General features: G+C 69.8%; 1 protein-coding gene across 6 annotated transcripts; it reads left to right on the top strand.

Moving 5' to 3' along the window:
- Window positions 1-1,466: 1,466 nt before the first annotated feature.
- Window positions 1,467-21,313, top strand: HCFC1 (host cell factor C1). Of its 6 annotated transcripts, none has more exons than XM_084612130.1 (27): window positions 1,467-1,484; window positions 4,549-4,745; window positions 6,105-6,253; window positions 6,866-7,026; window positions 7,358-7,566; window positions 7,779-7,863; window positions 7,930-8,036; window positions 8,865-9,044; window positions 9,641-9,994; window positions 10,206-10,366; window positions 10,440-10,637; window positions 10,726-10,950; window positions 11,191-11,295; window positions 11,598-11,817; window positions 12,096-12,238; window positions 12,325-12,463; window positions 12,546-12,766; window positions 13,110-15,435; window positions 15,805-15,950; window positions 16,167-16,569; window positions 16,803-17,132; window positions 17,859-17,977; window positions 18,322-18,459; window positions 19,249-19,434; window positions 19,565-19,862; window positions 20,065-20,128; window positions 20,424-21,313. In XM_084612130.1, the coding sequence occupies exons 2-27, from the start codon at window positions 4,565-4,567 to the stop codon at window positions 20,461-20,463; spliced, it is 6,888 nt and encodes a 2,295-aa protein (XP_084468256.1). In that variant the 5' UTR covers window positions 1,467-1,484; window positions 4,549-4,564; the 3' UTR covers window positions 20,464-21,313. The 6 variants fall into 6 exon arrangements, with proteins under 6 accessions (XP_084468256.1, XP_084468254.1, XP_084468255.1 ...); XM_084612128.1 differs by lacking the exon at window positions 1,467-1,484 and adding an exon at window positions 1,511-1,648; XM_084612129.1 differs by lacking the exon at window positions 1,467-1,484 and adding an exon at window positions 2,208-2,223.
- Window positions 21,314-21,418: the final 105 nt, after the last annotated feature.

The following is a 21,418-nucleotide window of genomic DNA, read 5'->3' as shown; positions in this document are numbered from 1 at the left end:
CTGAGGGGAAGGGGGAGGGATAGTGGGTAGCTGTGGGGCGGAGGGCTCGGCGGGGGGCTCGGGCCGTGGCCGTGGGGCACGTTCTGAGGGGAAGGGGGAGGGATAGTGGGTAGCTGTGGGGCGGGGGGCTCGGGCCGTGGCCGTGGGGCACGTTCTGAGGGGAAGGGGGAGGGAAAGTGGGTAGCTGTGGGGCAGGGGGCTCGGCGGGGGGCTCGGGCCGTGGGGCGCGTTTTGAGGGGAAGGGGGAGGGATAGTGGGTAGCTGTGGGGCAGGGGGCTCGGCGGGGGGCTCGGGCCGTGGGGCGCGTTTTGAGGGGAAGGGGGAGGGATAGTGGGTAGCTGTGGGGCGGGGGGCTCGGGCCGTGGCCGTGGGGCACGTTCTGAGGGGAAGGGGGAGGGAAAGTGGGTAGCTGTGGGGCAGGGGGCTCGGCGGGGGGCTCGGGCCGTGGGGCGCGTTTTGAGGGGAAGGGGGAGGGAAAGTGGGTAGCTGTGGGGCAGGGGGCTCGGCGGGGGGCTCGGGCCGTGGGGCGCGTTTTGAGGGGAAGGGGGAGGGATAGTGGGTAGCTGTGGGGCGGAGGGCTCGGCGGGGGGCTCGGGCCGTGGCCGTGGGGCGCGTTCTGAGGGGAAGGGGGAGGGAAAGTGGGTAGCTGTGGGGCAGGGGGCTCGGCGGGGGGCTCGGGCCGTGGCCGTGGGGCGCGTTTTGAGGGGAAGGGGGAGGGATAGTGGGTAGCTGTGGGGCGGGGGGCTCGGGCCGTGGCCGTGGGGCACGTTCTGAGGGGAAGGGGGAGGGATAGTGGGTAGCTGTGGGGCAGGGGGCTCGGCGGGGGGCTCGGGCCGTGGCCGTGGGGCGCGTTTTGAGGGGAAGGGGGAGGGATAGTGGGTAGCTGTGGGGCGGAGGGCTCGGCGGGGGGCTCGGGCCGTGGCCGTGGGGCGCGTTCTGAGGGGAAGGGGGAGGGATAGTGGGTAGCTGTGGGGCGGGGGGCTCGGGCCGTGGCCGTGGGGCACGTTCTGAGGGGAAGGGGGAGGGAAAGTGGGTGTCGTGTCGTGTCGTGTCGGGGTGCCCGATGAGGGCGGGGGAGGGTAAAGGTCTGCCAACATCCGGGTACTGAAACAACCGTTCGTGCGGGAGGCACGGGACGAAAAAAGCCTGAGGAAAAGGGTACGCATGCGCAGAGGAAAAGCAAGGATTGTGTTGCGCACGCGCCAGGTTTGGGCCCCAGGATACGCCTGAGCAATGGGAATGCTGGGCGGAATGAACACTAAGCGCATGTGTCTTTGAGCGTGGGTAGAAACGGGGACCATTCTGCGCACGCGTAAAAGACATCACATCCGGGTCGTACAGACGCCGCCATCTTTCGTCTGGTGTGAAGGAGAAGGGTCCAAAATGGCGGCTCCCAGGGGGCTGGCATCCGCCGCCTCCCCGCGCCGCAGGTAGACCTCCCGCCCCGCCCGCGGCGACTGGAGTCAGCGCACTGCTGCGCACAGGTATTAGTGTAAGCCCTTTAAGCGTTCGGTCGCGTAGCAACGGCACGTGGGCCCTTCGGCCGCCATCTTGAACAGCCACCTCCGGGTAGGAGGTGGTCGCCATCTTCAAAAACGGCCACATCCACGCACTTAGGCCGCCATCTTGAAAAGCAACTAACATCCGGGTAAGTAACAGCTCGCCCTCATGTTCTGGCCTTCGCGGCGGGGGTGCATCCGGGTACCTGAGGGGTGGGGGCGGCTGCAGCCATCTTCTTTCCCTCCCGCTGAGGGAGCGACATCCTGGCATTTAATGAGGGCGACATCTTGGGTCCTTTCGCGACGGTCGCCATCCTGGTGATATGTTGTCATACTGCTCAGCAAGCCGCCATCTTGTATGCCACAAAGTGGGATGGCGTACATCCGGGCATCCATGGCTCCGCCATCTTGGAGAATGCTTACCACATCCGGGCATCGAGCGGGGCGCCCGATTGGATCTATTGTACAAATAGGACAGGTACATCCGGGCATTTAGACAGTGGCCATTTTGGATAGGTAGTCCCACTGATCCGCCTTCATCCGGGTAGTTGAGCGGGAGGCCATCTTGGTTCAGCGGCCGCTATCTTGGATATCGTTATGCAAGCGGCAGGCTCATCCGGGCATTTCTGTTGGCGCCATTTTGAATAGCTCTGAGAAGAGTCACGTCCGGGCATTGGGGGGAGGAATCCAAGACGGCCGCTCCCAAGACAGCGTGAAATGAAAAGTGAGGCAGCTCAAAGCCCAGCTCGATCCCCGCCCCCATGAACTCCCAGCCCTGGGCTTCCCCTTTGTTCCCCTCCCAATGGGGGAGGGAACCAAAATGGCGGCCCCCATGGGAGGGCGGTGCCAAGATGGCGGCGCCCACGGCTGAGGGAGCCCGCCGTACAGCGGCTCTGGTTTTGGGGTAGGCGGCCCCGCCCTTCCCTACCCCGCCCTGCGCGGCGCGCTGACCGGGGCGAGCGCGGACCTCAAGGCAGGGCGGAGTCTTAGTATCCAAGATGGCGGCGCCCATGGGAGGCGAACGTGGGGGGAGGGGCAGAGTGAAGCTGCCTGCGCGGCTCTGCGGGGGGGAGTGAGGCACCCCTGGGGGATAGCACTCGGGAGGGAGCAGCTTGGAAGGGGGTTGGTTTCCCCATCCAAGATGGCCCAGCCTGGCATTTTGGGGTGGGGGAAACTGAGGCATGAAGCAGTGGTTGACACGGGGGCTCTGTGGGTTTAAGAAGTAAAGAGGCCAAGGGGTGGGGGGGAGTCTCCTTCCAACCGAGCTGGCGGTGCTCATGCCAAGTAGGGCCTGCCCTCAGGCCTCACATTTCAGGGTGGGGGCCCTATCTGCCAGAGCGGGAAGTTTTCCATTCAGGAGCGGGAGGGGGTATTTCCCATCCAAGATGGCTGCACTTGTTTCAAGCTGAGCTCAAAGTAGGGCCTTGTGTTTTGGGGTGGGGGTCCCCATAATCCCAAAGGGGACCATCAGGGAGCGAGTGGGGGAGGGGGAGTTCAGCTGGGGGTAGATGGGCTTAAAAATAACAAAGGGTTTTTCTGTTCAAGATGGCCGCCAGCACGTCAAGCCGAGATCAGGGCATGGCCGGGGTTCTCTGCGGCCCCCCCAACATGCTATAAAACGGAACGGCCCACTGGTGTCACCACAGCTGTTCTACAGGGAAAAGCCCAGGCTGGTGTTAGGGGGCAGCAGGCCGGGCAATTCCTGGGGCCCCACACCAGAGGGGGTTCTCTGAAGCTCAGTTACAGGGGCTTGGCCTTTCTGCCCTGGGCCCCATAGAGTCTGAGGTCTGCCTGGCTTGTTCCCTCTGAAAGCTGCTCGCGGCCCTGGGCTCCCGCGTGAGAACTGCTGGGATAGATAACGGGGTGTTGACGTCTTGGGGATGTTTGTATTTTAAAACAGACAAGACGTGGGGAGGAGGGGCTTTCCTTCTACCCCAGCTGTTGACGCCCAGCGAGCCCACCCCCAGATGGCCATGGCGATGCTCATGCCCAGCCAGCCATGTTCCCTTTTAGTTTTGGGAGCTGGGCTCCCCTTTAGCGGAAGAAACTGAGGCACCCAGTGGTTCTTAACAGCCGGGAGGGGAATAAAACTACAAGGGGCTTGGGCTTTCTTCCCCATCCTGGCTGGCAGCGCCTATGCCCATGGTACAACCTTGTACTTGGGGGGATGTTGGGGTGGGGTCCCCTTAGCTGTGGGGGGGCAGTGATAGAGTGAGGGATGTTCCTCCCGCCCATGATAGCGGCGCCCATGCGTGCCGTACAGGCTTGTATTTGTGGGGAGGGGGGTCCCCCTAGCCGTGGGGGGAGGGGCTGTCCCGCCGCCCAAGATGGCGGCCCCCAGCGAGCCCGCCCCCAAGATGGCGGCGCCCAGTGGGAGGAGTCCGTACGGCGCGCCCCGCCCCCGGCCGAGCCGGGCAGGAGGAAGGAAGAGCGGCTCCCCTCACACAGCAGGCGCAAGATGGCGGCTCCCAGGGCGGCGTGAAGGCGCCTGGCGTCCAGGAGCCGCTTCCCGCCCCCGTCCGGTGCCGTACAGCGGGGCTGGGGCTGGGCGCCACCGCGGGGCCGGGGGCCGGGAGGGGTCAGAGCGAGCGGCGCGCGCGGGGCTGGGGCCGGCCGGGGGGAGGCGGCGGCTCCTTCTCCGCGGCCGCCATTTTCCCCCGGCAGCACAAGATGGCGGCTCCCAGGGCCGGGCGCTGAGCCGGGAGGGGGAGGGGCGGCAAGTGGCCCGGGGGGGGAGGGGCGGCAAGTGGCCCGGGGCGGGGGGCAGGGGGAGGGGCGGCAAGTGGCCCGGGGGGGGAGGGGCGGCAAGTGGCCCGGGGGGGGGCAGGGGGAGGGGCGGCAAGTGGCCCGGCCCGGGGGGGGGCAGGGGGAGGGGCGGCAAGTGGCCCGGCCCGGGGGGGGCAGAGGGCGGGGGGAGGGGCGGCAAGTGCCCCGGCCCGGGGGGGCGGGCGCCGTGTCCCTGCCCCGGAGGCTGAGCGCCCCGTTCCCCCCGGGGGCGCGGGAGGCGAGAGGCCCCCCCGCCCCCCCTGACGCCCCCGCCCCCCCGCAGGAGAGCGAGCGGGGCCATGGCGGCGGCCCCCGGCGGCCCCGCGCTGCTGCAGCCGCGCTGGAAGCGGGTCGTGGGCTGGTCGGGCCCCGTGCCCCGGCCCCGCCACGGCCACCGCGCCGTGGCCATCAAGGAGCTGATCGTCGTCTTCGGGGGCGGCAACGAGGGGATCGTCGACGAGCTGCACGTCTACAACACAGGTGGGGGCCGCGGCCCGAGCGCCCCCCCGCCGGCAGCCCCCCCCCCGCTTGGCGGCAAAACCCTCCTCCGCCCAATTCAACTTTCAAATACTGCCGCGGTGGCTGCTTTAACCCTGGCCTGCCCGGGGGGGAGGGGAGCGGGTTCTGGGCGGGGGAGGGGAGCCTGCCCGTGGGGGGGGAGGGGAGCGGGTTCTGGGCGGGGGGGGGAGCCTGCCCGTGGGGGGGGAGGGGAGCGGGTTCTGGGCGGGGGGGGGGAGCCTGCCCGTGGGGGGGGAGGGGAGCGGGTTCTGGGCGGGGGGGAGCCTGCCCGTGGGGGGGGAGGGGAGCGGGTTCTGGGCGGGGGGGGAGCCTGCCCGTGGGGGGGGAGGGGAGCGGGTTCTGGGCGGGGGGGAGCCTGCCCGTGGGGGGGAGGAGGCGCTGCGGGGTGCCTGCCCGTGGGTGGGGGGGGACACTGGGAGAGAGTGAGGAAAATGCCATCCTTGTACCAGCCACAGGCACCGTGTGCTCCTGGGGTGTGGGGGTTGTGGCAAGCCTAGGGTGTTCTGGGGGGGGGTGCTGGGTTGGAGGGGGAGACGCAGGGCTCTGCCGTCCGTCTGTCCGTCCATCCATCCTCCCGCGTATTTGGCAAGGGGCTTTCCCAGTGGGGTGCCAGCCCCTCCCCGCACCAACTCTTCTTTGTGCTCTTTTCTTTGAGAGAACCCAGGAGTCTGGGCTCCCCTTCCCCCCACCCCCACTGTCCCACTCTTAGGGGGTTGTCTCTAGAGTCTCGTTCAGGAAGCCGCTTGCCAGGTGGCTCCTTTTCCCACAGCCCAGGTGCAGGGGAAGCAGAGGGTGGTGGGTAGGCTGTGGGGGGCAGGACTACTGAGTTCTGTTGGGAGGGAAGTGGGGTCTGATGGTTAGAGCTGCAGGGCTGGGAGCCAGGACTCCTGGGTTCTCTGCTGCAGGCTCTCTGTGTGACCATGGCTAAGTCCCTTCCCTGCTCCCTGCCTCAGTTTCCTGTCTGGGATCGAGGGGCGACAATGACCAATTTGGGCTCTCGGGGCAGGGGCTGCAGTGGCCAGTGCGACAGGGGCACCCCAATGTCAGTGTGACCCGGATGCCTAGGTTCGACCCACCCTACTCAGAGCTCTGTGTCTCCTCCTCCCCCCGAGCGTGTCCCCCATTCCCGAATGCCTGGGTTCGACCCCCGCTGCTCGGAGTTCTGTACCCCCCCAATCCCGGACGCCTGGGTTCAGGTGGCGGTATTTGTTCTGCCCCTGCTGGAGCTGCTGGCGGGGGTGGGGGAGAGGGGAACCCTGGCCGACAGGGGGCACGTGGTGCTTCCCCCGCCCCCCCACTCAGACCCTGCTTCCCCCCCAGCCACCAACCAGTGGTTCATCCCGGCCGTGCGGGGCGACATTCCCCCCGGCTGCGCCGCCTACGGCTTCGTGTGCGATGGCACCCGGCTGCTGGTCTTCGGGGGCATGGTGGAGTACGGCAAGTACAGCAGCGACCTCTACGAGCTGCAGGTAGGGCCCGGGGGCTGGGAGCCCGGACTCCTGGGTTCTCTCCCCGCTCTGGGAGGGGAGGGGTGTCGGGTGGGTCAGAGCAGGGCGGGGGGCTGGGAGCCCGGACCCCTGGGTTCTCTCCCCGCTCTGGGAGGGGAGGGGTGTCGGGTGGGTCAGAGCAGGGCGGGGGGCTGGGAGCCCGGACCCCTGGGTTCTCTCCCCGCTCTGGGAGGGGAGGGGTGTCGGGTGGGTCAGAGCAGGGCGGGGGGCTGGGAGCCCGGACCCCTGGGTTCTCTCCCCGCTCTGGGAGGGGAGGGGTGTCGGGTGGGTCAGAGCAGGGCGGGGGGCTGGGAGCCCGGACTCCTGGGTTCTCTCCCCGCTCTGGGAGGGGAGGGGTGTCGGGTGGGTCAGAGCAGGGCAGGGGGCTGGGAGCCCGGACTCCTGGGTTCTCTCCCCAGCTCTGGGAGGGCTGTGGGGTCAGGGTGGGATGTGCAGGAGCGGGGAGGAGTGGGGTTCTGAGCAGAGCCCCCCCAGACCTTGCTTCCATGTCCGGGCTGGACTGATGGAGAAGAAGGCTGCGTTGCAATGGCACACACCCACCCACCCCCATCGCTGGGACCCCCCCCCTTGCAGGCCAGCCGCTGGGAGTGGAAGAGACTCAAGGCCAAGACCCCCAAGAATGGGCCGCCCCCCTGCCCCCGCCTGGGCCACAGCTTCTCACTCGTGGGCAACAAGTGCTACCTGTTTGGGGGGCTGGCAAACGACAGCGAGGACCCCAAGAACAACATTCCCAGGTGAGTGCCAGGATGCCTGGGTTCTTTCCCGGCTCCGGGGTGGGGAAGGAGGATCGCCAGGATGCCTGGGTTCTTTCCCGGCTCCGGGGTGGGGAAGGGTTTGCCAGGATGTCTGGGTTCTCTTCTGGCTGGGGGGGAAAGGGGGGTTTGCCAGGACGCCTGGGTTCTCTCCCAGCTCGGGTTAGGCCAGGGAGGTGTCTGGTGCCCTCTCCAGCCAGGACGCCTGGGTTCTGTGCTTGGCTGTGGGGAGAAGCTGCCCTCTAGCTGTGAGATCTGGCAGTGCAGGTCACAGCTCTGTCCCGGCCCCTGTGACGAGCCCGCCCCCCCGCAGGTACCTGAATGACCTGTACATCCTGGAGCTGCGCCCCGGCTCCGGCGTGGTGGCCTGGGACATCCCCATCACGTATGGGGTTCTGCCCCCGCCCCGCGAGTCCCACACCGCCGTGGTGTACACCGAGAGGGACAATAAGAAATCCAAGCTCGTCATCTACGGGGGCATGAGCGGCTGCCGCCTCGGCGACCTCTGGACGCTGGACATCGGTACGGCTGGCAGGATGCCTGGGCTCTCTCCCGGGAGCGGGAGGGTGTACGGGGCTGGGCCGGGAATCAGGACACCGGGGTTCTCTCTGGACTCAGGGAGGGATGCGGGGGGGCCGTTGGGTCCTCTCCTGGCTCCGTGGGCGGGGGGGTTGGACGCCGGGGGGGAGGGAGGCGCAGGCCGGGTCTCAGGGTGTCTGTTCTCATCCCCACAGAGACGCTGACGTGGAACAAGCCCAGTCTGAGCGGCGTGGCGCCCCTCCCCCGCAGCCTGCACTCCGCCACCACCATTGGCAACAAGTAAGCCCCCCCACCCCCCGAGCCCCTGCCCCCCATGGCACAGCTCTGACCCCCTCCTCCCCCCAGGATGTACGTCTTCGGGGGCTGGGTGCCCCTCGTCATGGACGACGTCAAAGTGGCCACGCACGAGAAGGAGTGGAAGTGCACCAACACGCTGGCCTGCCTCAACCTGGGTAAGGGCCCCCCCCCGGCTCCCCCTCCCCCACACGCTGCCCTGCCTCAACCTGGGTAAGGGCCCCCCCCCGGTTCCCCCTCCCCCACACGCTGGCCTGCCTCAACCTGGGTAAGGGCCCCCCCCCGGCTCCCCCTCCCCCACACGCTGGCCTGCCTCAACCTGGGTAAGGGCCCTCCCCCCGGCTCCCCCTCCCCCACACGCTGCCCTGCCTCAACCTGGGTAAGGGCCCCCCCCCGGCTCCCCCTCCCCCACACGCTGGCCTGCCTCAACCTGGGTAAGGGCCCCCCCCGGCTCCCCCTCCCCCACACGCTGGCCTGCCTCAACCTGGGTAAGGGCCCCCCCCCGGCTCCCCCTCCCCCACACGCTGGCCTGCCTCAACCTGGGTAAGGGCCCCCCCCCCGGCTCCCCCTCCCCCACACGCTGGCCTGCCTCAACCTGGGTAAGGGCCCCCCCCGGCTCCCCCTCTCCCAGACGCTGGCCTGCCTCAACCTGGGTAAGGGCCCCCCCCCGGCTCCCCCTCCCCCACACGCTGGCCTGCCTCAACCTGGGTAAGGGCCCCACCCCGGCTCCCCCTCTCCCACACGCTGGCCTGCCTCAACCTGGGTAAGGGCCCCCCCCGGCTCCCCCTCTCCCAGACACTGGCCTGCCTCAACCTGGGTAAGGGCCCCCCCCGGCTCCCCCTCCCCCACACGCTGGCCTGCCTCAACCTGGGAAAGGGCCCCCCCCCGGCTCCCCCTCCCCCACACGCTGGCCTGCCTCAACCTGCCTCACCCCTGCTGGAGCCAGACCCCCTGGGCCCCAGGGTGAGCTGCCCCCCTCCCCACAGACTCCATGGCCTGGGAGCCGATCCTCATGGACACGCTGGAGGACAACATCCCGCGGGCCCGGGCGGGGCACTGCGCCGTGTCCATCAACACCCGCCTCTACATCTGGAGCGGCCGTGACGGCTACCGCAAGGCCTGGAATAACCAGGTCTGCTGCAAGGACCTGTGGTACCTGGAGACAGGTGAGTGCCGGGCCGTGGGTGGGATTCCCGGGGGCAGGGAGTCAGTTTGCAGTGCAGGGAGCTGAGAGTTGCTGAGCAGGATCCCTGGGCTGGGGTGGGGGCTGGGCAGAGAGCAGGGTTCCTGGGCATGGGGGGCCGGGGGGGCTGCAGCGTGGAAGGGTTCTGATGCGCCGGGCAGGCTCCGGATGCTGCTACTCCCCATGTTCAGCAGACGGGGGCTCCTTCGGCTGCCGGGGGGGCTCCCCCTTGGCCCATGGCGGCTGCGGGTGGGTCTGGTCGCCCCAGCCCCACGGAGCTATGAGAACTGGAAAAGGGGCATGCAGGCAGCAGTGACGGGGCTCGTCCACATGGCCAGCCCTGCGCGATGTCACCCGGGGGGAGAGCCCCCTCCGTGGGCGTGGGAGCCCCCGGCCCAAGATGTGGGGCAGTATGGGCAGGAGAAGCTGCTTATGTACTTGGTGCGGGGTGGTGAGCACCCAATGGGAGGGTGCCAGCTGGGGGATCTGGGGCTGGGCTGGGGGGGATGCCTGGCTGGGGGGTCCGGCTGGGTGGGGGCTCCAGGGCTGCCCGTGCCTGACCCCCATCTCTGCCCCCAGAGAAACCCCCGGCACCCTCGCGGGTGCAACTGGTGCGGGCCAACACCAACTCGCTGGAGGTGAGCTGGGGCTCGGTGCCCACAGCTGACACCTACCTGCTGCAGCTGCAGAAGTACGACATCCCGGCGGCCGCCTCGCCTGCCCCTGCCCCGGTGCCCTCCGTGCCCGCCAACCCACCCAAGAGCCCCGCCCCAGCCGCCGCCGCCCCCGCGCCGCCCGCCAGCCAGCCCCTGGCCCAGATGGGCATCACCCTGCTGCCCCAGGCCGCCGCCCCCACGCCCACCACCACCATCCAGCTGCTGCCCTCTGTGCCTGGCACGCCCCTGCCCGTGGCCAGCCCCGCACGCACACAGGGTGAGTGGGGCCGGGCCTCAGACCCCCGTGGGGGTTTGTGGGAGGGTGGCTCAGACTCCCATGGGGGAGGGGCGGGGGTCCAGACTTCCAGGGGCCTGCACTCCCACTGGGGGCGGGGGCACGGTCCCAGAGTCCCATTGGGGTGGGTGGCAGGGGCCCGTTGTGGGGCCGGGGTTTCCCTCCCCATCTCACATTGCCCTTGCCCTGGCAGGTGTCCCGGCCGTGCTGAAGGTGACAGGCCCCCAGGCGCCCCCGGGGCCCCCCCTGGTGACGGTGCGCTCGGCCGGCCAGGCAGGCAAGGCCCCGGTGACGGTGACCTCGCTGCCGGCTGGCGTGCGCATGGTGGTGCCCACGCAGAGCGCCCAGGGCACGGTAAGTACCCTCCGCCGGGGAGGAGCCCAGTCCCACCCGTGGGGCGCCCCTGACCGCTTCCCTCTGCCCTCAGGTGATCGGCAGCAGCCCCCAGATGAGCGGAATGGCTGCCCTGGCGGCCGCCGCGGCCGCCACACAGAAGATCCCTCCCTCCTCCGCGCCCACCGTGCTGAGCGTGCCAGCCGGTGCCACCATCGTCAAGACCGTGGCTGTCTCCCCGGGCACCGCCACGCTGCCCAGCACTGTCAAGGTGGCCTCCTCCCCCGTCATGGTAAGAGACGCCCGGCCACGCTACCCTGCCCTGGAGCCGGGGAGAGAACCCAGGCGTCCTGCTAAGGGTGCACGTCTCCCCACACCAGGTGAGTAACCCGGCCACCCGAATGCTGAAGACAGCAGCAGCCCAGGTGGGCACCTCGGTATCGTCCACGACCAACGCGGCCACGCGGCCCATCATCACAGTGCACAAGTCGGGCACGGTCACCGTGGCACAGCAGGCCCAGGTCATGACCACCGTGGTGGGTGGCGTCACCAAGACCATCACCCTGGTGAAGAGCCCCATCTCCGTGCCGGGGGGCAGCGCACTGGTAAGTGCCGGGAGGGCAAGGCCCGGGCAGCACCGCTGTGGCGTGAACCCCGGAGTCCTGGCTCCCAGGCCCCCTGCTCTAACCACTAGACCCCACTCTCCTCCCGGAGCTGGGGAGAGAACCCCGGAGTCCTGGCTCCCAGGCCCGTCCCCTCCTAGAGCTGGGGGTTATCCCATGATACCTGGCAGGCGCCAGGTCTACCAAGGGTGGGGGCACTGCTCATTCTCTCTCCTCTGGCAGATCTCTAACCTGGGCAAAGTGATGTCGGTCGTGCAGACCAAGCCAGTGCAGACCTCGGCCGTGACCGGCCAGGCCTCCAGCGGCCCCGTCACCCAGATCATCCAGGTGAGCACTTCCTCCGAGACGGGGAGGGGCAGCGCTGGGAACGGGACCCAGCCCGCTGCTCTGACCACGGGACCCCGCTCCCCTCCCAGGGCCAGGGAGAGAACCCAGGTGTCCTGGCTCCCAGTCCCCCCTGCTCTGACCACGGGACCCCGCTCCCCTCCCAGGGCCAGGGAGAGAACCCAGGTGTCCTGGCTCCCAGTCCCTTCCCTCCTTCTTAGTAGAATCCAGGAATCCTGAGTGCTCTGCTCTCTGCGAGTGCCAAGCTGCGTTAACCCTTTCTTGCCTGCCCTGTGCTCCACCAGACCAAGGGCCCCCTGCCGGCGGGCACCATCCTGAAGCTGGTGACGTCAGCGGACGGGAAGCCCACCACCATCATCACCACCACGCAGGCGGGCGGCGCCGGTCCCAAGCCCACCATCTTGGGCATCAGCAGCGTCTCGCCCAGCACAACCAAGCCGGGCACCACCACCATCATCAAAACCATCCCCATGTCGGCCATCATCACCCAGTCTGGGGCCACGGGTAACGCCCACCCGCCGGGGGGGGGTGGGGACGGGCTGGGGCTGGGTGCGTGGGGGGGTTGAATTGGGAGGGGCAAAGGGCTGTCAGGGGTGGCGGGGAATGACCCAGAGACATCCCAGGCTGGCTGCTCTGGGGGACGGGGTGGTATTTAGGCTGGGGGGCAGTGAAGGCGTGGGGGGACCTTGCTGGGGAGCGGGGCAGGGGTGGGGGGGGCTCCGTGGCCATGGGGCTGTCCCAGAGCTCTGCACTGACACCCCCCACCCCGGGGCTCCCCACAGGTGTGACCAGCAGCCCTGGGATCAAGTCCCCCATCACCATCATCACCACCAAGGTCATGACCTCAGGCACGGGCGCCCCCGCCAAGATCATCACAGCGGTGCCCAAGCTGGGCACGGCCCACGGGCAGCAGGGCGTCACGCAGGTGAGTGGGGGGTTTGGGGGCGCAGGGACGGCCAGGGGGCCGGGCACCGCCCCGGCCTCACCACCTCTCTTCTCCCCTCCCGGCAGGTGGTCCTGAAGGGTGCTCCAGGCCAGCCCGGCACCATCCTGCGCACCGTGCCCATGGGCGGCGTGCGGCTGGTCACGCCCGTCACTGTCTCCGCTGTCAAGCCCACTGTCACCACGCTGGTGGTGAAAGGAACAACGGGTAAGGGGCCGGGCGGGGGGCTGCGGGAGGGGCCAGGCTGCAGAGCTGGCTCGGGGCACTGACCGGCTCTCCCTCCCTTCAGGTGTCACCACCTTGGGCACCGTGACGGGCACCGTCTCCACCAGCCTGGCTGGCGCAGGGGGCCACAGCACCAACGCCTCGCTGGCCACTCCCATCACCACGCTGGGAACCATCGCCACCCTGTCCAGCCAGGTGATCAACCCAGCTGCCATCACCGTCTCCGCCGCGCAGACCACCATGACGGCCGCCAGTGGGCTGGGCACGCCCACCATCACCATGCAGGTAGGGCCTGCGCCGGACGCGGGGCCTTTCCCCTCCAGTGGGGCGCTGTGGGGGGGTGCCGAGCACAGTGGGGTCCGGGGAGGGGGGTGCTGAGCACAGGGGGGCAGTGGGGTCTGGGGAAGAGGGGTGCCGAGCACAGGGGGGCAGTGGGGTGCAGGGAGGGGGGTGCCGAGCGCAGTGGGGTCCAGGGGAGGGGGGTGCAGCGGGGGTGCTGAGCACAGGGGGGCAGTGGGGTCCGGGGGAGGGGGGTGCAGCAGGGGTGCCAAGCACAGGGGGGCAGTGGGATGCGGCGTCTGTGGGGCACGGCCCCAGCCCCTCACCCAGCCCGTCTCACGGCCCCCAGCCCGTCTCGCAGCCCACGCAGGTGACGCTGATCACGACGCCCAGCGGGGTGGATGCCCAGCCAGTGCACGACCTGCCAGTCTCCATCCTGGCCTCGCCCACCACGGAGCAGCCCACAGCCACGGTGACCATCGCCGATGTGGGGCAGGGCGACCCGCAGCCTGGCACCGTCACCCTGGTGTGCTCCAACCCGCCCTGCGAGACCCACGAGACCGGCACCACCAACACTGCCACAGCCACCGTCGTGGCCAACGTGGGCGGCCTAACCCAGCCCGTGCACTTCGTGTGCGAGGGCCAGGAGGCCGGGCAGCCCAATGGTGGGTTAGTGCGCGTCTGCTCCAACCCCCCGTGCGAGACGCACGAGACGGGCACCACCAACACGGCCACCACAGCCACGTCCAGCCTGGGCGCCGGGCGAGCGTGCACCAACCCCCCGTGCGAGACGCACGAGACGGGCACCACCAACACGGCCACCACGGCCACGTCCAGCCTGGGCGCCGGGCGAGCGTGCACCAACCCCCCGTGCGAGATGCACGAGACGGGCACCACCAACACGGCCACCACGGCCACGTCCAGCCTGGGCGCCGGGCGAGCGTGCACCAACCCCCCGTGCGAGACGCACGAGACGGGCACCACCAACACGGCCACGTCCAGCCCGGGCGCCGGGCGAGCGTGCACCAACCCCCCGTGCGAGACACACGAGATGGGCACAACCAACACGGCCCCCACGGCCCGGTCGCTCATGGGGCGGGAGCAGCCGGATGGCGGCCTGGTAGCCCCACCCAACCCGCCGTGCCAAACACAGCACACCAGTGCCACTCGCACCACAATGTCGGCCAAAGCTGGCGTGCCTACAGAGCAGCCGTGCAGTGCCAGAATGGCAAATCCCCCCCCGGCGGTGCCTGGCACCAACGCACAATCCCCGGCGCCGGCTGGCCGGCCCTGTGAGGCTCACCAGACCCACACCACCAACACCGCCACCACAGCCCGGTCGCTCATGGGCCGGGGCCAGCCAGACGGTGGGCCGGGGCCAGCCAAGAGCCCCCCGTGCCAAACCCAACAGACTTGTGCCACTCACACAACAATGTCAGCCAAAGCAGACGTGCCCACGGAACAGCCGTGCGGCGTGAGGATGGTTGCGCCGGACGTGGAGGCTGGGCAGCGATCACACGTCAATGACCCTTGTGAGACGGGCACCACCTCCACGGCCACGTCAAGCGTGGGCACCCGGCAAGTGTGCACCAACCCCCCGTGCGAGACGCACGAGAGCGGCACCACCACCACGGCCACAGCCAGCGTGGGCGCTGGGCGAGCGTGCACCAACCCCCCGTGCGAGACGCACGAGACCAGCACCACAAACACGGCCACATGCACCATGGGCGTTGGACGAGTGTGCACCAACCCCCCGTGTGAGACGCACGAGACGAGCACCACCAACACGGCCACAGCCAGCATGGGCGCTGGGCGAGTGTACACCAACCCCCTGTGCGAGATGCACGAGACCGGCACCACAAACACGGCCACATCCAGCATGGGCGCTGGGCAAGTGTGCACCAACCCCCCGTGCGAGACGCACGAGACGGGCACCACCAACACGGCCACCACGGCCACATCCAGCATGGGCGCTGGGCAAGTGTGCACCAACCCCCCATGTGAGACGCACGAGACGGGCACCACCAACACGGCCACCACGGCCACGTCCAGCCTGGGCGCCGGGCAAGCGTGCAGCAACCCCCCGTGCGAGACGCACGAGACGGGCACCACCAACACGGCCACATGCACCATGGGCGTTGGACGAGTGTGCACCAACCCCCCGTGCGAGACGCACGAGACGGGCACCACCAACACGGCCACCACAGCCACTGTGGGGGCTGGACGAGTGTGCACCAACCCCCCGTGCGAGACGCACGAGACGGGCACCACCAACACGGCCACCACGGCCACGTCCAGCGTGGGCGCCGGGCGAGCGTGCAGCAACCCCCCGTGCGAGACGCACGAGACGGGCACCACCAACACGGCCACCACGGCCACATGTAACGTGGGGACGGGCCAGGCTGGGGGGGCCCAGCACACCCCTGGCAGCGCGCCCTCCGAGACGCAGCAGAACACAGCCACCAGCACCACCATGGCAGCCAGCATGGGGGGAGCTGGCACCGAGCCCCCCTCCCCTGCCCCCCAGGAGCCGGGGGGAGCAGGGCCCAGCCAGCCCCAGTTGCTTCCCACAAACCCGGTCCCACGCGTCTGCTCCAACCCCCCCTGCGAGACACACGAGACGGGCACAACCCACACGGCCACCACTGTGACCTCCAGCATGGGCACCAACCACGGTGAGCATGAGGGGTGGGACCTGGTGGCTTGGGGGGCAGGGCGTGGGGCCGGTCTCCTGTAGGGGCTCTGGGTGGGATCAGAGACTGGGGCATGGGGCCTGTCCCTGCTAGGGGTCACTGGCTCTTATCCAGCCCCATGGATGGGAATGGGGCAGGGGGCCTGTCCCCGCTGGGGGTCAGTGGCTCTGATCAGGGCTGGGAATGGGGCAGGGAGCCTATCCCTGCAGAAGGTGGGCACTGGCTGGCTCTGGGACGTGGGGGGGGCTGGGAATGGGACAGGGGGCCTGTCCCTGTGGGAGGGGGGCACTGGCTGGCTCTGGGACAGGGGGAGCGTGGGGCTCCTGGACTCTGATCTCTGCCCCCTTTCAGACCAGCCGCCGGGCGCCAACGGGCAGGGGCAGCCCGAGGGGGCGCAAGGTGAGGCCCCCGCCAGCCCCAGCAGCGTCTCCGCCGCGCAGACCCGCGCCGTGACCACCGTGACGCAGTCCACGCCCGCGCCGGGCCCCGCTGTGCCGGTGAGAGCCAGGAGCCCCGGGCAGCTGCGGGGGGCTGGGAGCCAGGGCGCCCCAGTTCTCTCCTCAGCTCTGGGGGGGCGTTTGGTCTGGTGGGTAGAGTTGGGGGGCTCTGGAAGCCGGCACTCAGAAGTGTGCGGGTGGGGTGGGGCGGGGCAGGTGGCTCGGGGCCCACGCTGGGACCCCCAAGTGCTGCATTAACCCCTCCCCCCTTTGCAGAGCATCTCGTCACTGGCAGAGACCCCCGCGGAGGAGCCGCCGGCGCCCCCCTGTCCGGAGCCAGCGCAGCCCCAGCTCCCCGAGCCGCCACAGCCAGAGCCGCCGGCCGAGCCCCCGGCCCCGCCGCAGCCCCCCGCTCAGGGCCCCCCGGAGCCTCCCCGGGCCCCGCCGGCGCCCCCTGCCGGCCCCCCGGCGCCCGCCCCGGACGGGGAGCCGCTGGCCCTGCCCCAGGAGCTGCTGGCCGAGGGCCAGGCGGGCGCCACCCTGCTGGTGACGGGGCTGACGCCCGAGGAGCTGGCGGTGACGGCTGCTGCCGAGGCCGCGGCCCAGGCCGCAGCCACCGAGGAGGCCCAGGCCCTGGCCATCCAGGCCGTGCTGCAGGCGGCCCAACAAGCCGTGCTGGGTGAGTGCCCCCCGGGGCCCCCGCCGGGACCCCCACCCCCTCACCAGCCCCGCAGGCCCTGGCCATCCCGCGCCCTCCGGGACCCCCGCGCTGGCCCCCTGCCCCCTGCATGAGTGTCCCTGCAGCCCCCACTGGCTCCTCCTTATCCCCCTCCCCTGCTGGACCCCGCTGCCCCTCCCCGGGCTGCCCACAGGGGCCCCCCCGACCCTCCAGCTGAGCTGTGTGCCTTGCAGGTGCGGGGGAGCCCATGGAGACGGGCGAGGCGGGCACGGGGCCGGCGGAGCTGGGGGCGCTGGGGGGCGAGGGCCCCGAGGGGCAGCCCACGGCCATCCCCATCGTGTTGACGCCGCAGGAGCTGGCCGCCCTGGTGCAGCAGCAGCAGCAGCTGCAGGAGGCCCAGGCGGTGGCTGCGGCTCAGCAGCCCCACGGCGCCCCCCTGCCCACCGAGGCCCTGGCGCCCGCCGACAGCCTCAACGACCCGGCCGCCGAGAGCAACGGGCTGAGCGAGCTGGCCAGCGCTGTCAGCAGCACCGTTGCCCTCCTGCCCGCCGCGCCCAGCGAGGGTGAGTGCACCGGGCCACGGGGGGCCCGGGATCCCTCCCGGCCAGGGGGGCGTACAGAGGGGCTGGATGCTGGGGAGGGGGGTGCAGGGCGCCTGGGATGTCTCCCGGGGGTGCGGGGGGGGCTGGGCGCAGGACGCTGGGGGTGGCTGGGGGGGTGGGCGTAGGGCGCCTGGGATGTCTCCCGGGGGTGCGGGGGGGGCTGGGCGCAGGACGCTGGGGGTGGCTGGGGGGGTGGGCGTAGGGCGCCTGGGATGTCTCCCGGGCGTGCGGGGGGGCTGGGCGGAGGACGCTGGGGGCGCCCGGATGCTGGGGGGTGGGCGTAGGGCGCCTGGGATGTCTTGCGGGGGGGCTGGGCGCAGGACGCTGGGGGTGCCCGGATGCTGGGGGGTGGGCGTAGGGCTCCTGGGATGTCTCCTGGGGGTGCAGGGGGGCTGGGCGCAGGACGCTGGGGGCGCCCGGATGCTGGGGGGTGGGCGTAGGGCGCCTGGGATGTCTCCCGGGGGGCAGGGCGCTGGGGGCGGCTGGATGCTGGGGGGTGAGCGTAGGGCGCCCGGGATGTCTCCCAGACTGGGGGGCGCCCGGGTTCTCTCCCAGCTTAGGGGCTGGGCGCAGGACACTGGGGGGAGCGTACGGAGGGGCTGGATGCTGCGGGGGGTGTAGGACACCTGGGTTCTCTCCCAGCAGGGGGGCTGGATGCACTCAGTGCCCCTCCTGCCATTCCTCCAGGCCTGGCTCCGTCCAACACGTTCGTAGCCCCACAGCCCGTGGTGGGGCCCAGCCCAGCCAAGCTGCAGGCGGCTGCCACCCTGGCCGAGGTGGCCAATGGCATTGAGCCTGCCCCCATGGTGAGTGCAGGGGCTGTGCCAAGGGGTGGGGACTGGGGGAGCTGGGAGGATGAGCATCTGGGGGGCTGAGCCATGGAGGGGGGAGCTGGGAGGATGAGCACATGGTGGTCTGAGCCATGGGGCAGGGAGCTGGGGGGCTGAGCTATGTGGGGGGAGCTGGGAGGATGAGCACATGGTGGTCTGAGCCATGGGGCAGGGAGCTGGGGGGCTGAGCTATGTGGGGGGAGCTGGGAGGATGAGCACATTAGGGGCTGCGCCATGGGGCAGGCAGCTGGGGGAGCTGCGAGGACGAGCACGTGGGGGTCTGAGCCCAGGGGCTGGGGCTGATCCCTCTCTCCGCCCAGAAGCCGGATCCCTCGGTGCAGCCCCAGAAGCTGTTGGTGAAGAAGGAAAACCAGTGGTTCGACGTGGGTGTCATCAAGGGCACCAACATGATGGTGACCCATTACTTCCTGCCCCTCAATGACGCGCCCCCTAGCGACGTGAGTGTCCCCCCCGCCTGCCCCCCAGTGACAGTGTCCCCTCTGCCTGCCTCCAGCACCGTGAGTGTCCCCCTGTCAAAGTGTGGGGGAGTCAGGGCCCTGCACCCCCACCTCCTGCGTTCCCCCGGGACGCTCAGCCAGTCAGGAACACAGGCCCCAACAGAGCTTGTGGGTCCAGGAAACAGGACCCCTCTTGGGGGTGGGCCTCCCCCCATCTCCCCAGCCAGCCCCAAACAGAGACTCCCCCCCCGGCCCCTCTCTCCCAGGCCAGGAGGCCACCAGATCTCTTTGTTCTCCAGCCCGGGCCCAGGAGACGGGGTGTCAGCCATTCTCCGTGCAGACCCCATCACCCCGGCCCCCTAGAGCTCTGTGACCATCACCCCCCTGATCCCCCCACCTGGATCCTTAAGAAAGGCCTAGGGGAAACTGAGGCACCCACCCAGTATTCAGAGAAGACCTGAAGGCCATTCCCACTTCATCACACACCCCGGCCTGCCCCCCAGCCAGCAACATGCCCCCCAGCAACATGTGTCCCCTTGTCCACGGCCTGCCCCCCCAGCGAGACACCTACACACCCCCGGGAGTGTCCCTGTGGCCCACGGCCTGACCTGATGCCATCCCTGCCCCCTGCCACTCTGAGTGTCCGTGTGCCTCTGGCACCCCCCCCCCGCCATCACCTACACCCCAGCCCAGCTGCTCGCTGCCGTGACGTGTCTCTTGCTGCCACCACCATGGTAGCCACGGCCCCAGATGCCCCCCGGCCCCACTGACTCTGGGCTCGTCCCCCAGGACGACTCAGGCACCGTCCCCGACTACACGCAGCTGAAGAAGCAGGAGCTGCAGCCGGGCACGGCCTACAAGTTCCGGGTGGCCGGGCTGAATGCCTGTGGGCGCGGCCCCTTCTCCGACATCTCCGCCTTCAAGACCTGCCTGCCCGGCTTCCCGGGTGCGCCCTGCGCCATCAAGATCAGCAAGGTGGGTGCCCTGCCCCCCTCGCCCCTGGCCGTGCCCCCCGGGCCTGGCCCGGTCGGCCGCTGGCCTGCCCCCCTCGTCTGCCTGCCGGCCGCCGGCCTACTCCCTCACCCCGGGGTGCCCTCTCCCGCAGAGCCCTGACGGGGCCCACCTGACGTGGGAGCCACCCTCGGTGACCTCGGGGAAGATCGTGGAGTACTCGGTGTACCTGGCCATCCAGAGCGCCCAGGCGGGCGAGCCCAAGGGCACGGCACCAGCCCAACTGGCTTTCATGCGGGTCTACTGCGGGCCCAGTCCATCGTGCCTCGTGCAGTCGGGCAGCCTGGCCAACGCCCACATCGACTACACCACCAAGCCGGCCATCATCTTCCGTATCGCCGCCCGTAACGAGAAGGGCTACGGGCCCGCCACCCAGGTCCGGTGGCTGCAAGGTGAGCTGGGCCAGGGGCTGGGGGGGGTGGGCCAGGGGCCTGGGCCTCTGAGGGGGCAGAGCCAGGGCCGTGGGATGCCGGGGTTCCATTCTCAGCTGGCAGAGTGGGGAGGGGCTGAGAGCCAGGACACCTGGGTTCTCTCTCAGGGGAGTGGGGCTGGCGATGCTCCCCGAGTCTCTAACCCCCTTCTCCGGTGCTGCAGAGTCCAGTAAGGACGGCTCCATGGCCAAACCGGCCAGCAAGCGGCCGCTCTCCTCTCCCGACATGTGAGTGCCAGGGTGGGGGCTGGCGGGGCAGGGGGTGAGAAAGTGGGTGGTGCTGGGTGGGGGAGCACTGGGGCCTGGGAACCTTCTGACCCTGCTGGGGCCCAGGGGCATGGGGGGGTTCTCCACGGGGTGGCCGGGGACACACCGGGTGCTGTACTGGTCCCGGCGGGCGGGGGGCTTCTCCACGGGGGGGGGCACGGGGGGCTGTACTGGTCCTGGGGGGCTGGAGGGGCTAGTTCCCATGGCACCACGGTCAGCTCTCACCCCCCCCCCCCCCCGTTCCCCTTCCCCCCAGGAAATCTGCTCCAAAGAAGCCGAAGGCCGACGGGCAGTGAAGGAGGCCCCCCGCCTCAGCACCGGCTCCCCACGCCCCCACTCGCCAAGGAAAGCGCATTTCACTGGGGCCGGACTGTGGGCCCGGGGGGTCACTGAACCGTGCTCCTCCCCCGGACCCTTGGCTGCAGGGGGGGCCGGGGTGCCCTGGACTCTGATTTGCCTGGGGGGGGGGGGCATTGGGTTTTTTACATGTTGCAGTTGCTGGAATGAAGTTCTTTTGTCCTCCGCACTGTTGTGCGGGACGAGGGCTGCAGATTTGGGGGTGCTCCCCTCCAGCTCTCACCTCTGTACAGACCCCCCCCAGTTCCCTTGTAGTGTCTGAGTTGTAGAGGAGGGGGGGGGCTGTAGCTGTTGTGAATAGCAGGGTCCCTCTACAGGTGTTTGAGGGGGGGCCCTAGCTTGACCCCCCCACCCCGAATCAGAGCCGCTGTCTCCTCCCCCGGGGCAGGGGGGCTCCTGCCTCCCCTGGGAAACACTTTTTTTGTATAAACCATTTTTTTAGGAAAAAAAGAAAAACCGAAAAAAAACCCCACGGGGGAGAGGGGCTCGTGGCCCCCCAGAAGATAGGGCCCCCCCCGGTGGGGGGGGGCCGGTACAGGTTTAAATGCCCTCTGAGCAATTAGTCGGGTCATTTAGGGGGGAGCCCCTGCGTCTCCCCCTTGTGCCCTCCTGGTCGACATTCCATGGGGGTGCCCCCCAAGTTCGAGGGGCGGAGCCGGGGGGCTCCAGGCCCGGCCCCCGGGCAGCCCCCCTCGTTGTATGATAGTGTATTTCGCTGTGCCCCCCGCCCCCGTGCTGTGTCTGTCGGGTTGTGCGATTTTCGACCATTAAAGACATTTTTGAAGTAAAGGGAAGCCTGGCGTGTTTCGTGGGGGGGCCCCGGCCGGATGGGGGGGGGGCTCTGGAGGGGGTCACGGGGCGCTTCCTGCTGCCCCGTGACTGGAAACGGGCAGC

The sequence above is a fragment of the Lepidochelys olivacea genome (assembly GCF_965140295.1).
Source record: "Lepidochelys olivacea isolate rLepOli2 genome assembly, chromosome: 23".
NCBI classification, from domain to species: domain Eukaryota; kingdom Metazoa; phylum Chordata; order Testudines; family Cheloniidae; genus Lepidochelys; species Lepidochelys olivacea.
Note: the sequence above shows the minus strand (reverse complement) of the source record. Positions and strands in the feature narration are given on the sequence as shown.